The 26,681-nt window shown below is 34.9% G+C and overlaps 1 protein-coding gene across 4 annotated transcripts in view; it reads right to left on the bottom strand.

Moving 5' to 3' along the window:
- Positions 1–450: 450 nt before the first annotated feature.
- The window catches only part of AGL (amylo-alpha-1,6-glucosidase and 4-alpha-glucanotransferase), a 78,618-nt gene continuing 52,387 nt past the window's right edge, over positions 451–26,681 (bottom strand). For all 4 annotated transcript variants that reach the window (XM_045801703.2, XM_045801704.2, XM_045801702.2 and 1 more), the window contains 9 exons: positions 25,005–25,230; positions 23,696–23,807; positions 15,959–16,094; positions 14,915–15,027; positions 13,873–14,084; positions 12,573–12,670; positions 10,550–10,637; positions 10,305–10,438; positions 451–2,974 (listed from right to left, as the gene is read on the bottom strand). In XM_045801703.2, coding sequence (XP_045657659.2) covers positions 2,857–2,974; positions 10,305–10,438; positions 10,550–10,637; positions 12,573–12,670; positions 13,873–14,084; positions 14,915–15,027; positions 15,959–16,094; positions 23,696–23,807; positions 25,005–25,230 — 1,237 coding nt within the window. In that variant the 3' untranslated portion in view covers positions 451–2,856. The remainder of the gene's footprint in view (positions 2,975–10,304; positions 10,439–10,549; positions 10,638–12,572; positions 12,671–13,872; positions 14,085–14,914; positions 15,028–15,958; positions 16,095–23,695; positions 23,808–25,004; positions 25,231–26,681) is intronic.

The raw sequence follows: 26,681 nt of genomic DNA, 5'->3' as shown, positions 1-26,681 counted from the left end.
AGTCTGCTTCTGCCTTTCCCTGTTTGTGCTCTCTCTCTCAAATGAATAAATTTTAAAAAATCTTAAAAAAATTAAAAAACCATGTGAAACAATCTTTATGGCCACTTTTAGGAGGCATACATCTGCCTTGTATCTCTTCTGGCCTGTAGTATTTGCCTTTAGCAAGTTGATGAAAGGTAAATAAAACATTTGTGGTAGAGGAAAAGGTTTCAAGAAATACCAGGGGAGTGTATACTTGCAAACAGATCTAATTATATATCAAAAGTTTATTTTGCTCCTAATTTCAACATGGTTATTAAATAAATTACCAAACAGCCTAAAATTCTTCCTCTTCTTTTGGCCCTCTCACATCCCGCAAAAAAATAAATACCCCAAATAAGCAAGCCCTGAATAGATGATAGGGGTCAACAGATTAGTTAATTGGTAAATAATGAAATGAAATTAAATATGGTCCTTTAGAAAAGATTTTTATTTTCTTGGCACACAGACATAAAAATGACATTTTCTTACCAGATATAGCAGTTGAAGACATTTGGAAATGGATTACAATTCACTAGGTTATAATGTCCACAGATACGATGACAGGTCTCATGTTTCCTCAACTATCTTTGAAACTTATTAAATTATCACAGCATACTGGATATACTGGCAAACTTACTTCTCATGTTAAAGAGTAAGATTGATCTGGATTAGTGAAGAGCCAGGCACAGAACCATCATCAAAATGAAATATAATGGCACCTCATCCAACATCACTCAGGAATGAAGCATCCTATTTAAATGTTCTTCAGTCAAATGCCATTTATCCCTCTAAAGTCTAAAACTGTTATTTTAACTACCTTTGATGAAATAATGTCTAACATGCCTTCTTAAACTTTAAAAATAGACCATGCAGATAATCACAATGTTCTTTCCTTAATATTCCTTATTGGAATATCAACCACTTAATTTTTTAGTACAACACGATATTCTTAAAAATTACTGAGGTGGGTAATTGCCCTAAAACCCAATATGGTTATGTTTTAGAAATTCCCAACTTGTTATCTACCTACCTACCTACCTACCTACCTATCCATCCATCCATCCATCCATCCATCCATCCATCCATCCATCCATCCCATTTAACTATCATCTATTACTTGATTTCATTAAATACACTGGTTTTCAGTTATTTTTCTTACCACCTTTAATATAATAAGTTAAGGTACAGCAACATAACTGCAAAAACCTTTGATGACTAATGGTGCACTCTCTCAAGGAAGGTCATTCCCTGTAACTACAAAGGTTAGAGAAATTTATACATTGAGCAATGAAGAAGGAAGGGACATGTGGAGACCAATGTGTTTATAGATAGTGATCAGATGACTATCATAACTGTCCTTAAATTTGTAGGATTTAATCTGCTTTTGGTTGGGAAACCAAAAAAGTAAGCTAGTTAAAACTATTTCTAGAGTAGGGTCAGCTGTGAAGAAGGGTGTGCAGAACACATTAAGTTGCAAGAGCTTTTGAGTGTGGGAATTTGACATCTTAAAATATTCATATATTTTTGCTACCCAGAAGTTTTAGTTTACTTGCTTTTCTTATTTTTATTTCTTATTCATACTTAAGATGGTTGGGTATGTGACCTTTATCTGAGAAAAGTGTTACTGTACCATTATTTTATTAACTATAAATATATCACTGAATAATATTAAAATAGTATAATGATCTTATATAAGTGTTTTCTTAAGACAAAAACAGTAAAACGATAAAAAAAATTCCATCTAAAGAATAAGTATTATTCAAAAACACTAACTCATGTAAATGTTAAAAACCTTTTTCCTTTTATGACTTTTCAGAATTAGGGTCATGAAAAACTTTTTAAATGATTCTACTGAGTTCAAGATAACTACTAAATTCATGTATTTTTTTATATTGATTATTCTGATATTAAGCTTGTCAATGTAGGTTTTAGTTAGTAGGAAACTAGCATCTACTATGACCCATCAATACGCTTTTACACACAAACTAAAAATAATCAAGTTTTAGAAAATTAATTAAGCATGTTTTTCTTCAAAGTTCTCAAAAATATGACCAGCAGTGTGCATTTTGAGAATGTAAACCATCTCACAGTAGGAAACAGGAACTCAAGATTAATTTTACAAAACTGTTTTAGGAAATAAATTCTTAAATGCTTGTGTTTTCTCATACATCTATGTATGAATCATTAACATAAGCAAATTATGGCATTCATTATATTAAAAAACATTAATATATTAGTGAAATAAAAGCACACAAGAAACATCTGTGCTCCATTTCTGAACATAACATTGTAGATAGACACTTCCATGATTCAATATTTGTTAATATTTATCGAATGCAGTGTGGAAGGTACTAGGAATAACACAGTAAAAGGTGAGAACATTACTTAACTATAGCATATTCAGTATGTATTATTACTAAAGAAACTATAATACCATGATTTAAAAATACTTTCCCATTTCTTTCATTATTACATTCTCATATTTCATTTTCACTTATGTACAGTGGATTACATGATTTTTTTTTCATACTCTGGATTTCAAACTCTTTATTTATTTCTAGGCATTTCAAGAATACTTCCTGAATTCAAAAGGAAATCATCCTTTTGGTTATGATAGTTTTCCTTTCTGATTCAAATCAAAAGCTACCTCTGTACATTAGAAAAAACAAAAGAAAGATCAATGCTTTTAAAGTCTTACCTAATTGGGCATCAAGATCCTATGAATGAGATTTTTAAAATGACTCAAGCCTGTGCATATAAAACATTTACATTATATTTTGACCTTGCATTCCATAATGTAAGTGACTGCATACTTAATACATATCCATGAATCAACTATAAGTCATAGAGTGTTTCAAGAATAGTAGCGATTGACCAGGCTTGTGTTTCACAGCTGAAAGGACAGTATTGGCCATTCTCATTGGTCAGTTCAGGAAGTCCTTTCCAAGGGGATCTTAAAAAAAGAAAAGACATTTTATGAGACATAATATAACACATATCTTGTTTGGATTAACATAATAGGCAACACACTTGGCGCTTTTTCCTTCTAGTTTAGAAAAACAATCATATATAGTCATTTGCTACAAAATAAAACAGGATAGCCTAATGATCTATGTATAAAGAATTTAGATTGAAATTATTCTTTGAGGGGTGTCTGGGTGGCTCAGTTGGTTAAGTGTCTGCCTTCAGCTCAGGTCATGATCCTGGGGTCCTGGGATTGAACTCCGCATTGGGTTCCCTGCTTGGCAAGGAGTCTGCTTCTCCCTCTCTCCTACCCCTCCCCAGCTCGTGCTTGCGGTCTCTCTCTCACATAAATAAATAAAATCTTAAAAAAAAAAAAAAAAAACTAGGAGAGACAGCTGGGAGAGATTCTTCCCTAGCATCTTCAAAGGGAGCATGGCCCTGCCAATACCTTGATTTCACATTTCTGGCCTCTAGAACTGTGAGACAATAAGAAAATATTTAAAGTACTCAGTTTGTAATGCTTAGTTATGGCAGCTCTAGCAAACTAATATAGTACTGAAGTTAAGAGACAAAACAAACTTACAGAACCAGTGATATGCCGCTCATAATTATATGTGGAACTAGAACATGGAGCATATCCTTACTGGTAGAAAGAAATCTTTCCCTTCCTTTCTGAAAAATTCATTCCTCCAGTCATTAGGTGGGACAGAGAAGGTCGGTGACCAGAGTTGGGGAGGAGAGGAAAGAAGGGTAGCAGGGATAGCACAGGGTGGGATGATACAGCCTGAGGGGTATGAAGAGAGTTCACACCAAGGGTGGGGGTGTCCTAGAACCCAAGTGGTGCAAGGAGGGCATCCACACATAAGTGTGGCCTGGTGTGGGGTTGTGAGGCCCAAGAAGGGTGAAGAGGTCATACCAACAGCCAGAAAAGGGTGAGCTGTGTCCATTTGGTAGTGATAGCAGAGTATGGGGAGTAGCTTACTCACTGTTGGAAAAGGGAATTACAAATATGAAAGAGGAGAAAAAAATTAAACACTGAGTGGAACTGGTGTGAATGTAGGTTTTCAATATATAGAGATAGATAAATACACAGAGATATAGATCTGTCTCGCTATCTATGTATATGTATAATTCCTAGCTCTATCTACTGGAAGGCACAATAATTCTCCCAAAGCAATGAATACACCAAGTATTTAGCTCTGGGCTTTTATTATTTTTTTAATGTATGCATGCATGTATACAACTATTTATTTTTAAATAATTTATTTTTTTAAAGTAATCTCTACACCCAGTGTGGGGCTTAGACTCACAACCCCAAGATCAAGAGTCACATGCTCTATTGACCGAGCCAGCCAAGTGCCCCTGGATCTGGGCTTTTAAATAACATTCTTCACAAACAACAAACAAACAAATAAGCAAGTAAACAAACCGGGGATAGAGAATTGCCCACCTAGGTTGGGGCAGGGAAAGTAAAAGATGAGCTTAAAACACTTTATTGGGCCAAAAAGCAAAGGTCTTACACTTCTGACAAACATGGAATAGCACAGACAGTATTTCCCTCCTGCCTGAAACAAAGTCCTGGACAAGGAATATGAAGCAATAATCTTCAAGATACTGGGTGTTACGCAACAAAGAACAGTGATTCCTAAGAAATGAGGAAAAAATGAAGGAAGACCTATGACTACCATACCTTACAGGATGGAGGGAGTTTCCAGGATTTGGAATAGAAGGCAATACAGGTAGAGCCTGTCAGACTCCTTGAGTTGAAGAAATGGAACTGACAGTCCAGCAAGAACAAGGCAGCTAGAATTTTCAGGACAGAGTACTAAACAGGAGGGAACTCTGGAGATATGCAGAGGGTCCCACTCAAGTATTCACCTACTGATCAGTCAGTACACAAGAGGAAACTAATGAAGGATGGGGAAAGAACCACCTGAAAGAATTAAAATAGTACCTGACGTTTACATAGGGTCAGAAACACTGTTTATTTTCACAAGCCAGGTTTGAAAACTTCATAATTTTAGGGATATGGGATAGAGAACTCAGATGGGCCATGACTCATTAGTGGAGAATAATTTGCCCTAAACAAATGCTGCTCTGGCCAGGCCCAACAAAGCTTAAAATCAGGGGTGCCTGGGTGACTCAGTCGGTTAAGTGTCTGCCTTTGGCTCAGGTCACGATCCCAGGGTCCTGGGATTGGGCCCTGCATCGGGCTCCCTGCTCAGTGGAGAGTGGCTTCCTCCTTTCCCTCTGTTGCTGCCCATCCTTGTGTGCTCTCTCTCTCTCTGTTAAATAAACAAACTTTAAAAATCTTAAAGAAAAAGCTTCAAATTAAAACCTGAAAGGATCAAACTGTTTCCAAATAACTGCGTTTCAAAACAAAGTTCAAGAACAAATAGAGCTACAAAAAAATCTAATACCAAGCTAGGTAAAAATCATACCTGGCATCCAATAAAACACTAGCAGGTAAAGAGTAGGATAATACAACCCATAAGAAGGGAATAATCATAAGTGAAACCAACCCAGATACCAATTAGCAGACAAAGACATTAGAAGAGTTACTGTAACTGTAATCCATATGTTCAAAATATTCAGCAGAGACATGGAAGATATAAAAAATACTGAAATCAAACTTCAAGAGATGAAAACTACAATGTATAAAATGAAAAATATACTTAATGGAAATAGTGGCAGATTAGATATAAGGATGATAGCAGATTTCCTGTCAAAACAATGTAAAACTTCAATGCACTGAAAGAAAAAACTTGTCAACCTTTACTTCTATGCACAACAAAAATATCTTTCAAAAATAAAGGCAAAATAAAGACTTTTCTGACAATATAAGAGCTTAAAGAATTTATCACGAGCAGGCTTGCCTGTAAGACATGATAGAGGAATTGCTTAGGCAAAAGAAAGTGATACCAGGTGGAAACAGATACTCACAAACAGATGAACACTGGAAATGGCAACTATGTGAGTAGTTGTATAAGACTTTCTCTGTATTATTTAAATATCTTAAAAAAAACTGATGGCATAAACAAAAAGTAATAACAATGTTGTGGGGGAACTGTAACATATGCAAAGCAAAATAGATGACAATAATAGCACAAAAGCCTGGAAGGGAGGAATGGAACTACTATCAACCAACTTGACTACAATGGAATTAACTTTGAAACCAGTAACAGAAACATCTCTGGAAAATTCCTCAATATTTGAAAGCGAAATAATACCTTTCTAAATAACCCATGGGTCAAAGAAGAATCAAAGGGGAAAGCAGAAAGTATTTTCAACTGAATGAAAATAAAAACACAACAAACCAGAATTTGTGGGATACTGCTGATTTAGTATTTAATGGGAAATTTATAGCACTAAGCCCCTTATTAAATAAGAAGAAAAGTCTTGTAGTCAATGACCTCAACTTCTACCTTAAATTAGACAAACACAAATTAAACCTAAAGTAAGTAGAAGAGAATAATAAAGAGCAGGATAGAAATCAATAAAACAAAAAAACAGGAAAACAATAGAAAAAATCAGTAAAGCCTAAAACTGGTTCTTCAAAAAGAGCAATAAAATGGATAAACTTTCTGGCCAGGCAGATTAGGAAAAAAAAAGAGAGAAAATACAACTTATCAAGAATGAGAATGTTGACATTGCTAGATTCCATAATAGATAATTAGAAGAGTAATAATTCACTTTAGATAAAACCATTTCTCAAACTGGACAAGTATTTTTGAAATATCTTTTCATTTAATCTTGACAGCAAATAATGAGATATTACCATAATATAGAGGAAGAAATTTATTTCAGAGAGGTTAAGGAATTTACTCAAAGTCATGCGTAAGTCACAAGAACAAAATCTGAAATCCAATCTGGACCCAAAGCTCACACCTGAAGCTACTGTGCTATCAAAAATAGCTATTAGGAAATGGTAAGAAATAAAAAAGGAAAGGTAGTTTGAGAAAAAACTGTGGACAGTAAGGAATTTGGTTTTAATTTTGTAGGCAATGGGGAATTACTGAAGGTTTTTAAACATAAGACTAAAATTGTGAGAGTTATATTTCAACCAAATTAATCTCGTTTGAGGTAATATGACAAGATGGAGAGAGAGGAGACTGGAAGTATGGGGGCTACTTCCTAGTTCAGAGAGAAGGTTCTGAGTTACAAGTCAGGCAGGGGGCAAGTGCAAAGAAGAAGGGCTGTTAGAAGGCAGGATACAGCAGAATCAAGTCCCGACAACTACCTGGATGTTCTGGAGAAGTAATGAGGTAAAATTAAAAAGTACCTGGGATGTTCGAGCTTGCAGAGCATGCATAATGGTAATACTGTCACAGCAGTGGGAAGAAAATCATGTATGTGGGAGAAGATGAGTGATGGCAGGAAGACATTCAAGGTAAGAAGTGTATCAGGTAGTTGAAAAGGAACAGTGGAGCTTATGAGAGAATTCAAAATTTGCTAGAGAATGAAGACATGAGATAGATGAAATATACAGGAGAAAAATGTAGGTTTTAAAAAAAAAGAAGATTAAGGACAGATTTTTGGACAGTGAACACAGTTAGGTGCCAGGAAGAAAAGCCAGATAAACAGTAAATTGAGACAATAGTGTAGTAATTAAGAGCATAGCCTGTGAAGCAGGCTGCTTGGAGTTCAGTAACAGGTCCAGCAGATTACTTGCCATTTGACTTTGTAGAAATTACTTAACTTTCTTAGCTTCATTTATAAAATGGAGATAACTAATGATAGCTCATAGCGGAGTTAGTATCTTGTCCACATGACATGTACTAACATACTAATCCTCAAAACAATCCCAGTACATCCATTATACAGATGAGGAATCAGGCCCAGAGAAGTCAAGTAACCTGCCCACGGTGACATACCTAGAGAGTGAAGAAGTGAATTGTAACAATAATAGGATAATCATAATGATAATAGTTATTTTATATAACTATTTTTGAATTTTTTGTTTTTTTTTGGATTAAATGAGTAATGTCATATAAATGCATTTAGAACAATGCCTGGAACACACTAAATACTCAATAAATATTACTTCCTATTATTATAATTGTTACTAGTGTGAGGTAAATAAGGGAAACCTAATACTGTGGATGGCATAAAGTTTTTTTATGAAAAGAAGAAAGCAACAATGTCAAGTACTATAAGCAGATCAGAGAAAAGAACTGAAAGGAAGTCATGGATCTGGGAACAAGAAAGGATCTTATTGAAGGGGCACCTCGGTGGCTCAGTCGGGTAAGCGTCTGACTCTTGGTTTTGGCTCAGGTCAAGACCTCAGGGTTGTGAGACTGAACCCCACCTCGAGCTCTGTGCTCAGTGTGGAGTCTGCTTGTCCCTCTCCCTCCCCCTCTGTCCCTCCCCTGCCTAAAATAAAGAAATAAAATCTTAAAAAAAAAAAAAAGAAAGAAAGAAAGGATCTTGTTGAGTGGCTTCACCAGAGTGGTGAGGTCAAAACAAAAGCCAGACTGTGGGTGGTAATGACCAAGGTGGTCAGAAAGTAAAAGGAATGAGGCTACTCCTATAGGAAGTGTGCTGAGAAGAAAACAGAATGATAGGACAGAGCTAGAGGTAGGAACAGTATGAATGGACTTTATTTTAGGACGGGCTGACAAATTTCTTTCTAGTTTAAGAAGGAAGAATCAAATGGAATACCAAGAAAGGATAATCAGTAGAGCAAGGTTGAGGAACAGGTAGGAGGGACGGGATCACGGGTAAAGTAGAAGAGTGATCCCCGCAGTGCAAGATGTTTTTATTTCTCATGGACAAAAGAAAGAAAATAAATGCAGACAACGATAAATACTGTGGGGCAATAAAGGATAGAATATAAGAATGTTCACATCATACATAATCAGACTCAATTTCTAGATGAGGTCCAAGAACTATGGCAGGGCTGGGTTTTCTGTGACTACACTCAAGTGAATAAAAACAAATTTTGAAAAAAACCCCAATATTCATGGTGAAAGATGGAAGCCCTTCATGTTCATATAATAAAGGAGATAAAATTTATGCTGCTTATGCATAATTATTCTGAGCAATAAGCTGTACACATACAGGCACACCTTGTTTTATTGTGCTTTGCTTTACTGCACTTCGCAGACACCGCGTGTTTTACAAATTGAAGGTTTGTGGCAACCCAGCATCAAGCAAGTCTGTTACAGGCACCATTTTTCCAACAGCATTTGCTCACTTTGTGTCTACATAACATTTTGGTATTTCTCACAATATTTCAAACTTCATTATTATTATATTTGTTATGGTGATCTGTGGTCAGTGATTATGACTTGCTGAAAGCTCAGATGATAGCACTTTTTAGCAATAAAATACTTCTTAATTAAGTATATACATTGTTTTTTTTTTAGACATAATGCTCCTGCATATTAAATAGACTACAGTATGGTGTAAGTGTAATTTTGACATGCACTGGGAAACCAAAAAATTTATTTGACTCACTTTATTGTGATTTTTGCTTTATTGAGGTGGTCTGGAACTGAACCCACACTATCTCCAAGGCATGCCTATATTTAGGTTTAATCTAGGATTTGGGAAATTAGGATAGCTTTTGACTATATTTATATCATCTTATAAAGACACGTAACTCTGACACTATCTCTAATAATTACGACAAAGGAGGTGACAAATGGGTTTGAAATAATAGTCAAAAGACCAACCCTGATATTTTAATTATAATAAAGCATTTCTGAAAATTATTTATTGATATATCTTTATTTTTAATTTAATTTATTTTTAAATTATTCTAAATTTAAAAAATTAACATACAGTATATTAGTTTCAGTTATATAATATAATGATCCAGCAATTCTGTACATTACTCAGTGCTTATTAAGGTAAGTGTATCTCTAATCCTTTTCATCTATTTCACCCATCCTTACCCCCACCTCCCCTCTGGTAACCACATATATTTTTAAATCAGTTAACACAAAAGGCCTGGGCTGAGTACTTTTAGTTTTTATATTTATTCTGTTTTAGCCATACCCCAAAATATCCACTGTATTTAAAAAACAGACTATTCCACATGTATAAATCATGCAATATCGAGTCTTCAAATTAAAATAAAATCTTTAAAAAAAAAATAAATAAAATAAAATAAAATAAATAACAACCTAAAATAATTAAAGGAAGGTGAAAATTATATCATTGAACTCGTCATGTTAAATAGGAATAAAGCTTTCAAATTTCATTGGGATACCTAGAGTATACTGAAATGAATTTTAAGGAGCTGTTATTTACACGATAGCTAATAAACTGACTAAACACTAGTTATGGAAATTACATGCTCCCTGACGACTTACCTCTCAAGATGAACGTAGTGTCGGGAAAGAATGTTTTTAACCAAAAACACAGTCTTGGCATTAGCCTCTGGACCCATCAATTTGGAAAAATATAATTTCGCACGAAGAAAATACCCAACGGGCCACAGCCACTCCTAAAAAAAGATGATTTAAAAGTAAAGGGAAGAAAAAGCTGTGAATACCTATAAAGTTATTTGAAAAATAACTTCAACTGAAAACTCTGAAAAGAGAAATGAAATTCTTACAGGTCCTTGGTGATAATTGAAACCTTTAGCAAGATTGTAGTTGTCATTGTCTAAGGCATTGTCATAAATTCCACAGTAAACCATATCACTGCAAAATGATTGAAATTTAGGTTAGAAAAAGATCAGATATTATATAAAGCATTAGATTTTTCAATAGCAAAAGTAAGAGAAATCATAAAATTATTTTGTCCTTCAAATCTATAGAATAAGCTCATCATCTACCTAACCTTAAATTAGCATATACTGGGTTCAGAATACTTTTTTTTTTTACAACCCATCTTAAAAATTAATTAGCTAATCAGTAAGTATGCTCTATGCCCAATGTGGGGCTTGAACTCATGACCCTGAGATCAAGAGTCACATGCTCTACTGACTGAGCCAGCCAGGCACCTCCAGAATACTTTAACAGTGTGTTAGGGAATGATTAACAAATAGTTGCTGGCTAAAAAAAAAAAAAAAAAAAAAAAAGTATTCAGGTATATTGCCTTCAAGGAGTTAGTCTGACACTAAATATTGGTTAAAGTCAACTATTTCACTAAGCTTCTAATGCACTGATGATGACTAAGATATACACAAAATAATTTGAATTAGTAACCATTAAAGATAAAATTTTCTTAATTATATATTAGAAAGGTTGTTTTTTAAACTTCTCCATGAAGTTATTTTAAAATTAATTAAAATTGGTATTTATCACATTACAAATAGCAACCAAATAGATATAGAAAATTTATACACACTTATAAACTAAACAAAGTATTACAAGCTTATTGCGACGGATAATACAAGACAGTTATCTATACTCAGTTTAATTAAATTATTACTTTTCTTTTTTTTCTTTTAGTGAGAGACAGAACTTGCCACATGAGTAAGCCTTGACTGTGGGTTTTAGTTTTGACCAGAGGTTTCTAACACCCCTGAAAATGTGGAGAACACCTCAGAATGGAGATAAGTATACACACAAAAAGTCTGCATCTCAAGACTGAAATGAGTACATAGTAAATTAGGAAAATTCTACAAAGCTGAGGATACTATACAGAAAAGGGGCTCTGTCATATATTGATATAGAAAGCAAATTAATGTTGGGTGTCAAGCTTTAAAGGAAAACAGCAGAAGACAAACAGGAAGGTCGTTAGAAATTCAAGAAAAAACAAAAGTTAGAAAAGAAAAGAAACATAAAATGCCATAAACACATAATCATAAAATAAAAACAGCGGGGTAATTATATAGAAAGGATGGAAACGGTTCATGGTAAGGTGAGGAGAGAGTTACATCTTCATCTGTCATCACAAGAAGTAACCAAATAATCTCTAATATTAAAAAAACCCAAGAAACAGCTGCACACACATAGTATTTAGAAATATGGAGGGAACTACTAGGAGTTAACAACTTGGAAAATAAAGACTGTCTCTGAGGAGACAATACGTCTATACTTCCAATGTCCATAATAATTATGTATTTACTTTTACAATCAGAAAAAAATAGGCATTAGGAAATATTCATAACACGTTCGTTTTATAACCTAAAACTCTTATTGATTATTAAATATAGGACAAGCATTATGAACGCTGATATTTAATGAAGATACAGCTGGTATTTTTAAAAACTCAGTTTGAACATTCTAATATTAGCAGTTTTAGAGAGTTTACTGACAAGCAAAAAATTATGGCTGATGCAATATAATATCAACAACATTCTTTTTTTTTTTTTTTTTAAGATTTTATTTATTTATTCGACAGAGAGACAGCCAGCGAGAGAGGGAACACAAGCAGGGGGAGTGGGAGAGAAAGAAGCAGGCTCATAGCGGAAGAGCCTGATGTGGGGCTCGATCCCATAACACCGGGATCACGCCCTGAGCCGAAGGCAGACGCTTAACCGCTGTGCCACCCAGGCGCCCCTATCAACAACATTCTTAATACTTAAACTCCAACTTACTCTGGGTCAAAAGTTTTCATGCCAAGATTAAATATAATTATAGATTAAATACCATATGAACAATATTCTTAATACTTATACTCTAACTTACTCTGGATCCAAAGTTTTCATGCCAAGGGGACCAAGTAATTTTTTTTCTGCAATCTCCAGAGCTTTCCATGCTTTTTCTGCAGTAAAGAGCTCAGGGGCCTAATGAATGTCAAAAACGAATAGTCAAACTTTTGAAGATCACGAAAGAATTAGTTTTCACCCACAGTGGAACATAAACTGTTTATAAACTTGGAAATGAAAACTGTTTAAAAATACAGTATGGGTCAGAATTTGTTCTGAGTGCTGATGCCTAACCAGATCTAATGCTATGGGGCTGACTTGGAAGCACTGTTCTTGGCCTTAGAAGTTAGGAAAGCTGCTGGAGGCGATTATTTCCTTGTGTCATTTTAAGAAAGCATACGAGCTCCAAAAGGAAGTTGCCACAGCTACAATGAAGGGAGAGCACACTTAAACCCATCTAATTTATTTTTCAGAAGATTTATAATAGCTTCCTTTAAGTGTATCTGGTAATCATTTTTTGCTTTGGGGTCATAGTGAAATACAGAATGAATGACTTGCACTCTAACAGCATGAGTAAATTGTGATATGGAGAAGGAGAGAAAGCACTGGTGGCTAAGAATCTGCATTAATTTTAATGGTTAAATGAAATCAAATGCATACTGAACAGAAGCTAACTTTATGTACCTTTGGATTTTTATTCTACTACAATTTATAGTGCCATGTTTAGTACTCTTTTTGACAAGGTAGAAACAGCTAAGCAGGCACATACCTTCTCTATTTTACTGTGCTTATAGTTTATTTTTAGACTAAGCAGAGATAAAATAAAGGGAGTCTAGCATTCTTGGCTAGATAGAATGCATTACAGCAATACAACAAAGGAAACAATGAGTTGAAGCTACTCACACTAGTTCACCAGTCTAGATCTTTCTAACTAGTACGCTGAGGTTATAGCACATGTGTGCCGAAATACCAATGCCTTCAGCTTTCAAGGCAGTGGGGCAGGCTCGGGGCTAACTGAAGCAGTTGGATCTGGCACAACCAACCTAATCCATTTAGCCCAGTGTGCTGTACAAATATCATTTTCTGTGTGCGCTATCATATGAAAAACGTTGGGAAGCACTTCATTAGTTGTCACCTATTATTTTCTGGTTTTTGATACCAAATGTTGTAGGTTAAGGGTGGTATGCATAATGCTTTATTAATTTAGAAAGACTATATCAAACTAACTAGTAAATAATATACTTTTTGGCAAGTAAATGAATTTGAAAACAAGTGGGAATAAAGAACTAAATACAATCCATCACAACATTTTTGAAATTTGAAAGTAACAATTCACTTACTACAACCATTGCTATGTTAAAATTAGGCCTGAGCTGATAGTCACACCAAGGGCTTGAAGCTCCATAACTATCTTTGTATATGCCACGTTTGTGAACCAGATTAGGATGCTTTTCATTAGAATCTGAAGGGTCTTCTGACACATGAAATAGCTTTTCGAAGTTGTCTTGTATTTTTCTGTTCCACTCATCATATGAGACTGTCACAACCTTTCCTGAAACATGATAAAAGACTTGGCAGTTTTAAGCATTCAAAGAAATCCATATATTTAGTTACAGTCGAAGATTAATACTTAGGTAATAAACTATCCACTTCTTGAAAGTGTTGGGGTCTTCTGAAGGACACTAGCCTGAAATTAAAAATTATCTTTCATTGTGTTACCAGAACGGATTAGACTCCAGCAAATGATCACTCTTAATTGTTTGATCAAGTTACGTGTATTGAGCACTTGAAATGAGGCTAGTCTGAATTGAGAAGTGCCAGAAGTGCAAAATATATACTGGATTTCAAAGAAAATACTCCTCCCACAGAAGAATGTAAAGCAGCTCATGAATAATTTCATGCTGATTACATGTTGAAATAACATTTAGCATATATAGAGTTAAGAAAATATATTATTATAATTAATCTCACCTATTTCTTTCTACTTTTTTTAATGTGAGTACTAGAAAATTTAAAATCATGTATGTGGCTCAAATTATATTTCTATTGGATAGCACAGTTCTAGAAAAAGAGATGTAAAGATTTCGTTGAGTGTTTATAAAAATGCAACTTGCTCACAGTCACATTAAGGACAAAGAAAAGCACAATAAGGTAATAACTATGATATTTTTCATATCTCAGTTCAAAGTTTAAAGTTGCTGCAAAAATATGGTTAGCAACCAGGTTTGTTACAATTTTATACTAGTACGATTAATGTTTTTCCTTTCTTCTTAATCTTCAGGGTTTTCTAATATTAGTTCATCGAGTCAAATGATGATTACGTAGATTAAGAGTATAGACAGTATATTCAAAGTTTCTTTTTAAATAAAATGAACAGCTTACCATGTTTTTTTACTGTGACTTCATGATAAGGGAAAATTCTTTTTTTGGATAATTCCAGCAACCAACGGACAGCAGATTTACTCAGACCCACAATTTCCACAGCAGACCCATCTCTAAAGTTAAAATAAATTTTATTCTGTGACTTGGAGTCATTTAAGCATTACTTAAAGGTTAATTTATTTTTTATTTTTTTTAAGTAGGCTCTATACCCAGCATGGAGCCCAACACAGAGCTTGAACTCATGATCCTGAGATTAAGACCTGAGCTGATATCAAGAGTCAAATGCTTAACTAACTGAGCCACCCAGGCACTGTAGACTTAAGACCCAGTATTAAGCATTTGAAACCATAAAACGATATGATGGGATAAAAGACAAAAAAAATGGAGGGGAACAAAGGTTCAGAAATTAAAAGTATTTCATAAAGAACAATTGGGTATTTTCTATATTTATAAAAGATGGGCACAATGAAATGTTTACAGTGAAAGCATTCAGGTTAAGAAAGATCTTAACAACAGGGATAATGAATCATAAAACTTTACTTTGAGATGCTTGTAGAGAATCATCCCATGAGAACTTCCAGAAAAGAACAGGCAGCTTTACTTGATGACTTGTAACAAGAGAGTTGTATATGTGTATATTGTGGGAGAGGAAGGACTGAGCGGAAGAGGAAGTAGGAGGGAGGAAGGGAGATTTTGACTGACTGACTGATTTTTTTAAAAAGATTATTTGAGAGAGAGAGAGAGAGAGCACACACTCGTGTGTGAGACGGTTGGTGGTGGGGGAGAGACAGAATTTCAAGCAGACTCGTCACAGAGCACAGGGCCCAGGATAGGGGCCCCGTGCAGGGCTCGATCTCATGACCCATGAGATCATAACCTGAGCCGAAACCAAGAGCTGGACGCTTAACCGACTGAACCACCCAGGTACCCCAGATTTTGACTGATTTCATATGAAGACTTCATGGTCAATGGAATAAAAGACTCCACAAGTATGTGGTTTTACAAAGGGTATTATTATATAAGCACCATACAGAGAAACACTACCTCGGAGTGGCTGGGATTCCTCTGTTTCTAGCTCTGTCACTTTCTCCCATTTTATCCATCCATGTGCCACAATTTAAGCGATTTCCTCCATAAACAAATCCTGTTTCTTCGTCAACCCCTGCGGTTATATTAAAACCTAAAAAAGCAAAAGAAAACATTTATCAAACCGGAAAGGGAGATAATAAACTAGGACAACTACTCTGGAGAGCAATGTGGTAATACCTTAGAAGTTGAAGATGTGCATATTCTACCACATAGTAATGTTCATTTCTAGATACTTTAGAGAAATCCTTACCTACGTGCATGTGAAGATATGTACAAGGACAGTCAACACGACACTGTTTGTACTAGCAAGAAAATAAATAACTGCTGAGCAGAGGAGTGAATAAACACTGTGGTTTATTCATACAGTGGAAAACTCGCTATACCATTTAAAATTAATGAACTGGATTTACAAGGCATCATAATGGATAAAACCCCAAAACAAAGTGATGGAGCAAACAAGCTGCAAGAGGATATGCATAATAAGATACCTTTCCTTAAAAGTTTAAAATATAGATAATACTAATCTATACAACTGTGTATGTCTATATGACTATGTCTAATATGGTAATACTTGATAAAATTTAAAACAATAAGTTATAAGTATATATTATAGTATATACTAACTACATACTATATAATATACTGAATATATACTACATAATACAAATCATATGTAATTTACACATACTCGAACACAAACTCATAAAATACAAAAACATATATGGAAAAAAACCCTGATTATAGCATAATCATTAATTCTAGAGAGGGAGGGAAGAGAGAGAGAGAGATGAGCTTTAAATACATCTGTAATGGCTTATTTCTTTACAAAACAAGAAAGATCTGAAGAAAATATCACTAAATGTTAATACCTGTCTAATTTTACTTCTAGGCTTAAAGGTGTAATTTATATTAGTATTTTCTCTTACTGAAATGTTTCACAATTAAATCTAAAAACTATAATTATTCAGAGATATCACAAAAAATGTTCTTTTAAATATAAAATCTATTTCTATTTAGTTTTCTAAGTGAAGGATAAAAAAAGTATCAGTGATTCTAACCAGTTCAATCACGTATACAATTTGAATGTTACCACTACAAACACTAAATTAACTAAATGAGGTCAATTATTTAAAATATAATTTAGAACATGTAAGAAGGAATTTAAGTTCTTTTTTTTTTTTTTTTAAAGATTTTATTTATTTATTTGACAGAGATAGAGACAGCCAGCGAGAGAGGGAACACAAGCAGGGGGAGTGGGAGAGGAAGAAGCAGGCTCATAGCAGAGGAGCCTGATGTGGGGCTCGATCCCATAATGCCGGGATCACGCCCTGAGCTGAAGGCAGACGCTTAACCGCTGTGCCACGCAGGCGCTCCTAAGTTCTTTTTTTAAGATTTTATTTATTTATTTGAGAGAGAGAGAGTACGAGCAAGAAAGACAGGGAGAAGCAGGCTAACTGCTGAGCAGGAAGCCCGATGCAGGGCTCAATCCCAGGACCCCAGGATCATGACCTGAGCTGAAGGCAGATGCTTAACTAACTGAGCCACCCAGGCATCCTAGAATTTAAGTTCTCCAGTCTACATCAAAATTTGCCAACGAGTTAGTGAGTTATCTGAAATATCTGAAATAGATCACTGAAAAAGATTATCATTTTACATTAAAAACAATAGTGTTTAAAAAAAAAAAGAGTCCACAATCCTAACAAAACTACTACATTATGTATTCCTTTCTAGTCTTTTCACATAATAGTAATATTTTCATAAATATTTCATATCCAACTATTTTTCATGTGTTAAATTCAACACCCATAAGTCCTTAATATTTTATAGTCCTTAATACTGACATTATACTAATATTATACAAATTATAAAAATTATGATTTGTAGGAATTATAGAATTTTTCATTCAAGTCAATGTAAACATTTCCTGTTAGATGTTAAGGATTATTTCATTCTTTTATGTGATTGTCAGCAATGCTATGATCAATATCATGTAATATGACTTTTGTGTGTGTTTTAGATTATTTCATGGACTAGAATCGCAGGAGTGGAATAAATTCATGAATGAAAACACAAATATTTTATATCTCATAAAACATATTTGGATCTCTCTCTCTCTCTCTCCAAGTTGCTTTCCAAGAAAAATGAGTCAATTTACAATACCATCAGTAGTATCTGAATACCTCTCAAAACTCTGTTACTGTTTGTTATAGAATGAATTGTGTAAACACCCAAATTCATATGCTGAAGTCCTAACCCCAGTACATCAGAATGTGACCTTATTTGGAGATAGTAATTTAAAAAGTTAATCACACTAAAATAAGGTCATTAGCCTGGGCTCTAATCCAATTCAACTGGCATCCTTATAAGATGAGGAAATCTGCGCACAGACAATGTGATGTGACGATATAGGGAGAACACCATGTAAACATGAACACGGCCATGTACAAGCCTAGGGGAGAGGCCTGGAAGAGACTTTTCTCTCACAGCCCTAAGGTCGAGTCAACCCTGCCAACACTTTCATTTTGGAATCCTACTCTCCAGACCTGACAATATATTTCTGTCATTTAAGCCACCAAGTGTGTAGTACTTTGTTATGGCAGTCCCAACAAACGAATACATTGGTTTTTGCTAAATAAATAGTAGACTTACAGCACTATGTGCCATGCACTGTTCTAAGTGCTTTAACATACATATTTCATTGAACCCTCATATCAACCTTAGGAGGTAGGTGCTGTTATTATCTTCCTTTTACAAATGTAGAAGAAAGAGGCAAAGAGAAGCTAAAACTTATCCAACACGGAACACAGCTAGAAAATGAGTAGAGGGGAATTTTAAGATTGCAAGTCTGCTTCTGGCATTGGTGCTTTCATTTATTCTATGCTGTCTCTTATGATCATTTAGTAGGGAAAAATGGTGACCCACTTTAATACTAATTTGTTTGAGTACTGGTAAGACTGAATGCTTCTGTCATGTTTATTAATGGACTATGTATGGATGTCCTTAGGCAAACTACTTTTACCTCCTCTCCCTATTTCCTGGGCTGTGAGCTAGGGATAGAAGGACTAGTCTCCGGCAAAACGGTTGCAAAGTCATACAGAAAGGCAAGGAGGTTTTTAATTTATCTGATATTAAATATATGAGAATAATTGGATAATCAATGTTTAGTGGTTTTCCTCTCAGAGATTTAGTGGAAAGCAAAAGAAACACACACAAAAAGGTACATAGGTTAAAATAACTATAAAAGGATAGGTTGCTTCAAATGCACAAAAATAGTATGAAGAAATTCTACTATTGTAGTTCCTGATGAAATGGCAAAGTATCCCAGGCTACTGGTTCTCTCCCCAAAATCAACCCTGGAGAAACTATAGAAGTAAATGTGAGGTATTGATTTGAAGAATTCACATAATTTTGGGGAGAAACTGATGAAAACAAGTGGAATTTGACCAGTCACTCTTGGGTTCTCATTCTACCTAGGCTTTTAAGGTTGTTGTATTATAAGCTAAGGAGATTGCCTCTTTTCAGCGCTGTATGGAGTTACTGAAAATCAAGGGAACATGAGCTTATTGAGAAAAAGAAAACATTAGATACCAGAAGAGTCTGCATACTATAAAAAAGAAGCTGAACAACATATTCCACATGAAGCAGAATTATTGTAACAGAGGGACCAATAATATAAAATAAGCAAAGTAAATATCCTCAAGACATAATAATATTCTTGAAGACATTATTAATACGAAACAGGAACAAAAAGTCATTAAAAATGACCAAGTGGAGACGTTAGGTCTAAAATTTTTAGTAGCTGAAATAAAACAATGAAGGGACTAAATAGAAGATGGATATAGCTGAAGAATGAATTAGTGAGATGGAAGATCAGATGGAAAATCTTCCAGAGGCAGCAGGAATGGATAAGAAAACAATAGATAAAAGACAAGAAAAGAGCTCAAAGCTGTGTGGGCAGAAATAAACAAGAAGATATCCAGATAATAGTACTCCCAGAAGGCAGAAAGAGGAGAGGAAATATCTGAAGAAATAAAATGATAAATATTCCAGAATTAAGGTCTCATAGACTGTAATGGTCTCACAGACCACTGAAAGGGCTCATAGAATGCCAAATGAAATAGATAAGTTAGAATAAAATCCTGAATGAAGACAAAGAGATGGCTCTAAAAGCTTCAAGAAAGAGTAGATCACCACTAACGGAACAAGATGTAGGTCAACAGAACTTCAATAGAAATACTGGAAGCAGGGGCGCCTGGGTGGCACAGCGGTTAAGCATCTGCCTTCAGCTCAGGGCGTGATCCTGGCGTTAAGGGACTGAGCCCCACATCAGGCTCTTCCGCTAGGAGCCTGCTTCTTCCTCTCCCACTCCCCCTGCTTGTGTTCCCTCTCTCGCTGGCTGTCTCTATCTCTGTCAAATAAATAAATAAAATCTTAAAAAAAAAAAAAAGAATCTTTAAAAAAAGAAAAAGAAAAAAAAGAAATACTGGAAGCAAGAAGGCAATGGAATAATATTTTTTAAAATATTGAAGGAAAAGACCTTGAACTAGAATTTTATGTGCAGTATGTCATTTAAATGTGAGAACATAATAGAAAAATTTCCAGTCATACAAGGCCTCAGAAGGTCTGACACATAAATTCCAACATTAAAAACACTCTTGCAGATAGTGCTCACATCACAACAATAAAAACAACCATAGCAACTTAGAGATCACATGCTTTTTTTACTGGGCACTGTTCTGAGAGGTTTCATAAGTAACAAATGAGATTAATTCATTGAATTAACTGAAATAAATATTGGAGGATGTTGTAAGAGATATGGAAAGAAAAGGTGATTAAAGTACACATGAAAGTTTATTGCTGCCTAAAATAAGCAATAACCAAAGAAAAGAGAAAAAGTAGAGTCAAGACAATTCATTAAAATAGGGATGGAGCACATGCTAAATTACTTGCTTTGTTAGGGATCAGTTGGGAATTTAATAAAGACACTAACAGAGATAATAAGTTAATATAGATATAGGTCTTAAGAACAAGAACCATAAGGACAAGATGAATGGATTAAAATGGATGAATTGTTTCTTTTTTATTTGTAAAAGGCAAGCCTACAAAGTTAATAAAAGTAAATGTGAGACATTATCTTTGTGACATGAGGGTGGGGTAGGATTTCTGAAATAAACTATGGTGAAGGACATCACAGATACAGTTAATTTGGCTTTTAGTGGGAATATAGACTGGTGTAATCATTATGGAAAGAAATTTGGTAGTATTTAATCAAAGAGCATAAGAGTATAATATATATATAGCTCTGATACAGTAATACTAAGTGAAATAAGCCAAACACAAAGGACAAATACTGTATGATTCATGTATATGAGGTACGTAGAATAAATGTATAGAGGTAGAAAATAGAATAGTGGTTACTAGGGGCTGGGGAGGAGAGAATGGGAGTTATTGTTTACTGGGTACAGAATTTCAGTGTGGGATGATGAAAAATTCTGGAGATGGACAGCAATGATGGTTACATAGCAATGTACTTAAAGCCCATGCATACTTAAAATGGTTAAAATATTTTATGGTAAAATACAAAAAACTTCAATAGTAAAAAAAAAAACCCAATAATCCAATTAGAAAATGGGCAGAAGACAAAGACATTTCATCAAAAAGAGATCAGATGACGAATAAGCACACGAAGAGATGTTTAATATCATTAGTCATTAGGGAAATGCAAATTAAAACCACAATGTGTAGTGGTATGCCCAACCACCAGAACAGCTTTTAAAAAATGATTAACTTCAAATGCTGCTGCAGATGTGGAGAAAATGGATCTCTCCAGTTTGCTGGTGGGAATGTAAAATGGTACAACCGCTCTGGAAAATAGTTCGGCAGTTTCTTATAAAACAAAATTCATACTTACCATATGACCCAATCACATTGTTGGACATTTGTCCCAGAGAAATAAAAATTTATGTTCACACAAACACCTGTATATAAATGTTTACATTAGCTTTACTTATATTAACCAAAAAATGGAAAAAACCAAAACATCCTTCAACAGATGAATGTTACATCCATGAAAGAGAATACCACTGAGCAATACAAGGGAATAAACTATTGATAAATGCAACAGCTTGGATGGATCTCAAAGGGAATTATGCTTAGTGAAAGAATCAATCTCAAAAGATTACATACTATATGATTCCATTTATATATATATTCTTAAAATGATAAAACTATAGAGATGCAGAAGAGAGTAGTAGTTGCTGGAGACCAGGGATTGTTGGTGTGACTCTAAAGGCGTAGCACAAGGAAGACCTATGTGGTGATGGAACAGTTCAGTATCTTGATTATGGTAGTGTTTACATGAAGTATACATGCGGCAAAATTACACAGAACCACACACACACATGCTCACACACAAATGAGTTAATGTAAAGATAGTTAAAACTGAATATGGTCTATAGTCAACAGTATTAAACTAATGTCAGTTTCTTGATTTTGATATTGTACTACAGTAAGATATAGATACAGTAAGGTAAGATATCCTCACTGGGGAAGCTGGATGAAAGCTTCAGGATACTCTTATTTATCATTTTTGCAATTTTTTTTTTTTTTTAAGTAGGCTCCACACCCAGCCTGGAGCCCAAACTCACAACCCTGAGATCAAGACCTGAGCTGAGATCAAGAGTCAGGCACTTAACTGACTGAGCCACCCAGGTGCCCCATTTTTACTACTTTCTATCAGTCTCCAATTCTTTCAACATTAAGAAGTTAAAAAAATCTACATGCACATAGAGCAGTATATGTTTTACAGAACATAAATACACAGAAATGTGTATGTACTGTATGCCATGCATATGTCTTTGCATTACTTCCTGTATGTGAAGTCTAAAGAGTAATAAATTATCATTAGCCTCGCACTGGCTGGTGATGATAGTATGCTATAAAAATAGGTATATGATGAACTTCTAAGAGGTTAAAAAAGTATATCTATTTTAACTCTGTAGATGAAACTTTTTTTTTTTTTTAAGATTTTATTTATTTATTTGACAGAGAGAGAGACAGCCAACGAGAGAGGGAACACAAGCAGGGGGAGTGGGAGAGGAAGAAACAGGCTCCCAGCAGAGCAGGGAGCCTGATGCAGGGCTCAATCCCAGGACCCTGGGATCACGCCCTGCGCCGAAGGCAGACGCTTAATGACTGAGCCACCCAGGCGCCCCTAGATGAAACTTTTTACAAAAAGAATTTTATAAGAGCCCAAGTTATAGAGACAGATTGTAGATGACATCCTAGCTATGCCACTCAGCTCTGTGACTCTAGGCAAGCTACTCTGTAGTCATCTCATCAGTACAAATGGGAACAATACAACTCATCTGCAATGTTCTTGGGAGTGCAAATGGCAATAACATAGGTAAAGTAGTTAGCATAATGCCTAGCACATAGTAAGCACTTATTTGTTATTAAAATTATAAATGTAACCACCAAACTTACCTTTCAAATTGGCTGACAAAATATATAAAATTTTATCTTTCCTCTAGAAACTCAAACTAAACCAGTGAGATCAGGAACGGTGTTAATCTTTCTCACTGTACATATTCTAAAGTTTTACACACAAATAAAATATTTGTCAAATACATGAACAATTACAGGGTTTAATTCCACCTCATCAGTAAATCTTTACTATGTAAAGTTATGTACCTTCATCCTTCATGTTTCGATCTATCTGTGGACCAGCATTCCTTTCTCGGAATTGTATGCCCTGCATGTGTCTTTGCATTACTTCCTGTATTACTTCAAACAATGGTTGATCCTGTTCGAGACATAATGGATATTATTTCTGTTAGAAATTACATTTTTCTTACCTTCTCTCAAATACCACAACTGAGATTTTGTGAAACATATATTGTCCTTTGGGGAAGAAATGGGGATCAGGGGTGGGACTGGGGAAAGAAGGATCTCCTATATACCGAATCATACAGTCAGCCTCTGGCATGTGAATATTTAACATATTGTAGTTTCAACTATTCATGTCTGTGACATGAAATAGTTTGTAATTTTGCTGACACATGAAAATGATTCTTGTGAATTTGTATAATTTCTATTAGAGTGAATTGTGCAGCTAATAAATGTACCTATCTTATAGAGAGAGCTAAACTTTAAATTGGCATTGCTGTTCTTACTCATCCACATATATAGTAATGGGAATAAACTACATACTAAAGTGATACTTTAGGTAAAAACTTTTTTTGAAAAATGTTCTTTGAATATTTCATGATGAAAACATCATGGGGACACAGATCTCTGCTAACTCTAAGGTGGTTTAGAAGTCCTCCACAGTCACATACCAAACAAACTATAATACAAAGGTAGATCAGAAGTGGCAAAATACAGTGTCATTGTACATTATTGACTGGGAAGAAAACCACTCAAAAAGTTTATTTATTCTGCGCTGTTAAGATAAACTCTGGACTCCCTAGATCAGGCTCTCCACAACCTGGTTCACCCTTTCCCACCTACTCTTACTATCCTGCAGGTACCCTCCACAAAAAGCCAAACTAGACTAAGCAGTATGTCCTAAACTGTGCTTCAATCCACCCTGCACTTTATATTTCCTTTCATCTCCAAGGCCTTCCCACAACTTCCCTCATCTCTGCTGAAATCCTACTCACCTTTAAGGTTCAGTTTAGGTGAAGTTTTAACTACTTTATGAAGTCGTCCTTGAGAACCACCTACTAGATTATCTCCCTTCCTTTTATGCACAGCATTTCCCATACACCTCCTTTTACAATGGCCATATTATGTACACATCATCTCTTCTATCATGTTGCAAGTTCTTTAAGCAAGAAGCAAGTCTTATCTCTGCAATTGCTCATAGAACTAGCAGGTGCTAAACATACACCAATACTTGAAGAATTTTTCAGATTTGGATTCTTCATTACATACATTTTTATATTAGAAGCTAAAAGTTATTTTTCACGAAAAAAAATTGTTGGAAGAGAATTTTTACCAGTGTGCCGGCAGACAAAGGAACAGAATCATCTGTAGGATACATTCTGGAAACTGGGCACTTGAGAATGTCTAGGCCATTTGGAACCATTTTACAGTAATCCTGAATACACTGTAGCCACCACCACACAGCATCCCGGCAATTGTATCTGGCATAAGTTCCTTCACCCAGGAGATTAGGAATGAGACCGTGTCTCAGGGTACCAGCAAATGCTAAAATAATATTCCTAAAACAACAGAATTAAGTGGATCATTTGACATGAAAACAATCACTTAAAAGATTTAAGTCCCTTTTTGTGACTATTATTCCAGAAGCATTTTCTCTCTTGTCCCTGTTTCTTTGAATTTTCATGTAGAAAGTGGTCATAATATGAGCGATTAAGCACTGAATTAAAAGCTCGAAACCTTGATCCTAGCCCTGGCTTATTCTCTACAATCTGTGTGGCCGACCCTCTCTGGGATAGTTTTTTTATCTGTGGATTTAGGTATTGGACTGGGTGGCTTTTAGAGTCCCTTATAGCTCTAGATTCTACTTTTGAAATCTGTGGTATTTCAAAATCTAAGTAAATACGACATGAATTTTATTATTTTAAACACCAAAGCAAGTACATAAGAAAGTAAATGGGTAAAAGCTGACCTTGAAAATCATGATTTATTTTCAAAAACTGGTAGAGAATACTTAATCTTTAAAGTATTATTATACTATCATATACCAAATGACAACTTTGTAAGATGGAATGGCATTTCTAAAAGGGGCATGAAACTAAGAAATAAGAAGACTGGGGTTTAAAACCTAGCATTGCCATCTGTATGACCTAGGAAAAGTCATTTAAAATGTCTAGGCCTCAGTGCTTTTCGGGTAAACCATTTAGAAATTTAATTAATTTTGTGTCTCAGTTTAATGCCTATCTCTTAAATAATAGTGCAATAAAAGCCTTTCTTGTATTCTGCAGTACAAATTTAGTATGGATAGTGACACTTCCAATTAACAAAAGGTCAGAATAAGCAATTGTAACCATCCAGAAGAATGTCATAAACTTGAAAGTTGAATAAAAAGACCTCTGTCCAAAATGGCTTTCCTACATGCCTCAACCCACTTTTTCGCTGGCTGTGGCCAGATTACTAGATTCTAAGGCAAGAAGGTGAATGGAATGTATGTTAAGTGCATGGAACAGGTGTATTTTCCCCACACTCTTTCCCTCTCTGCAAGCTGACTGGAGAGCAGTACTCAGAGGCCTTAGGAGATAGATGGTCGATTCTCAAGATGAAGGAGCCTATATCCCTGAATCACTATGTGGAAAGCTGCCTCATGAACACCCATTTTGAAATAAATTCATTTGTGAAAAACCATTAACATGTAAGAATTTATAATTTATAGCAGCTAGCACTACCTTAACAAATACATTATCCTCTCAGAATCATCTAAATCAGGGTGGGTAAACTTTTTCTGCAAAGGCCCAGATAGTAAATATTTTAGGCTTTGTTGGCCATATATATTATTCGTCTTTTTTAAATGACTCTTTAAAATGCAAAAACCATTCTTTGCTCCCAGGTCATACAAAACAGGTGATAGGCCATATTTCTCTGACCCCTGATAGTCATATGTAAAATTAAGAAGGAGAAATTGTTGGTAATATATACAAATGATAATTGGGAGCCCAGATAACAATGAAAATAA

Source organism: Ursus americanus, chromosome 12 (genome assembly GCF_024610735.1).
Source record: "Ursus americanus isolate L20-20 chromosome 12, mUrsAme1.1.p, whole genome shotgun sequence".
NCBI lineage: Eukaryota > Metazoa > Chordata > Mammalia > Carnivora > Ursidae > Ursus > Ursus americanus.
This window is presented reverse-complemented; position numbering and strand designations above follow the sequence as displayed.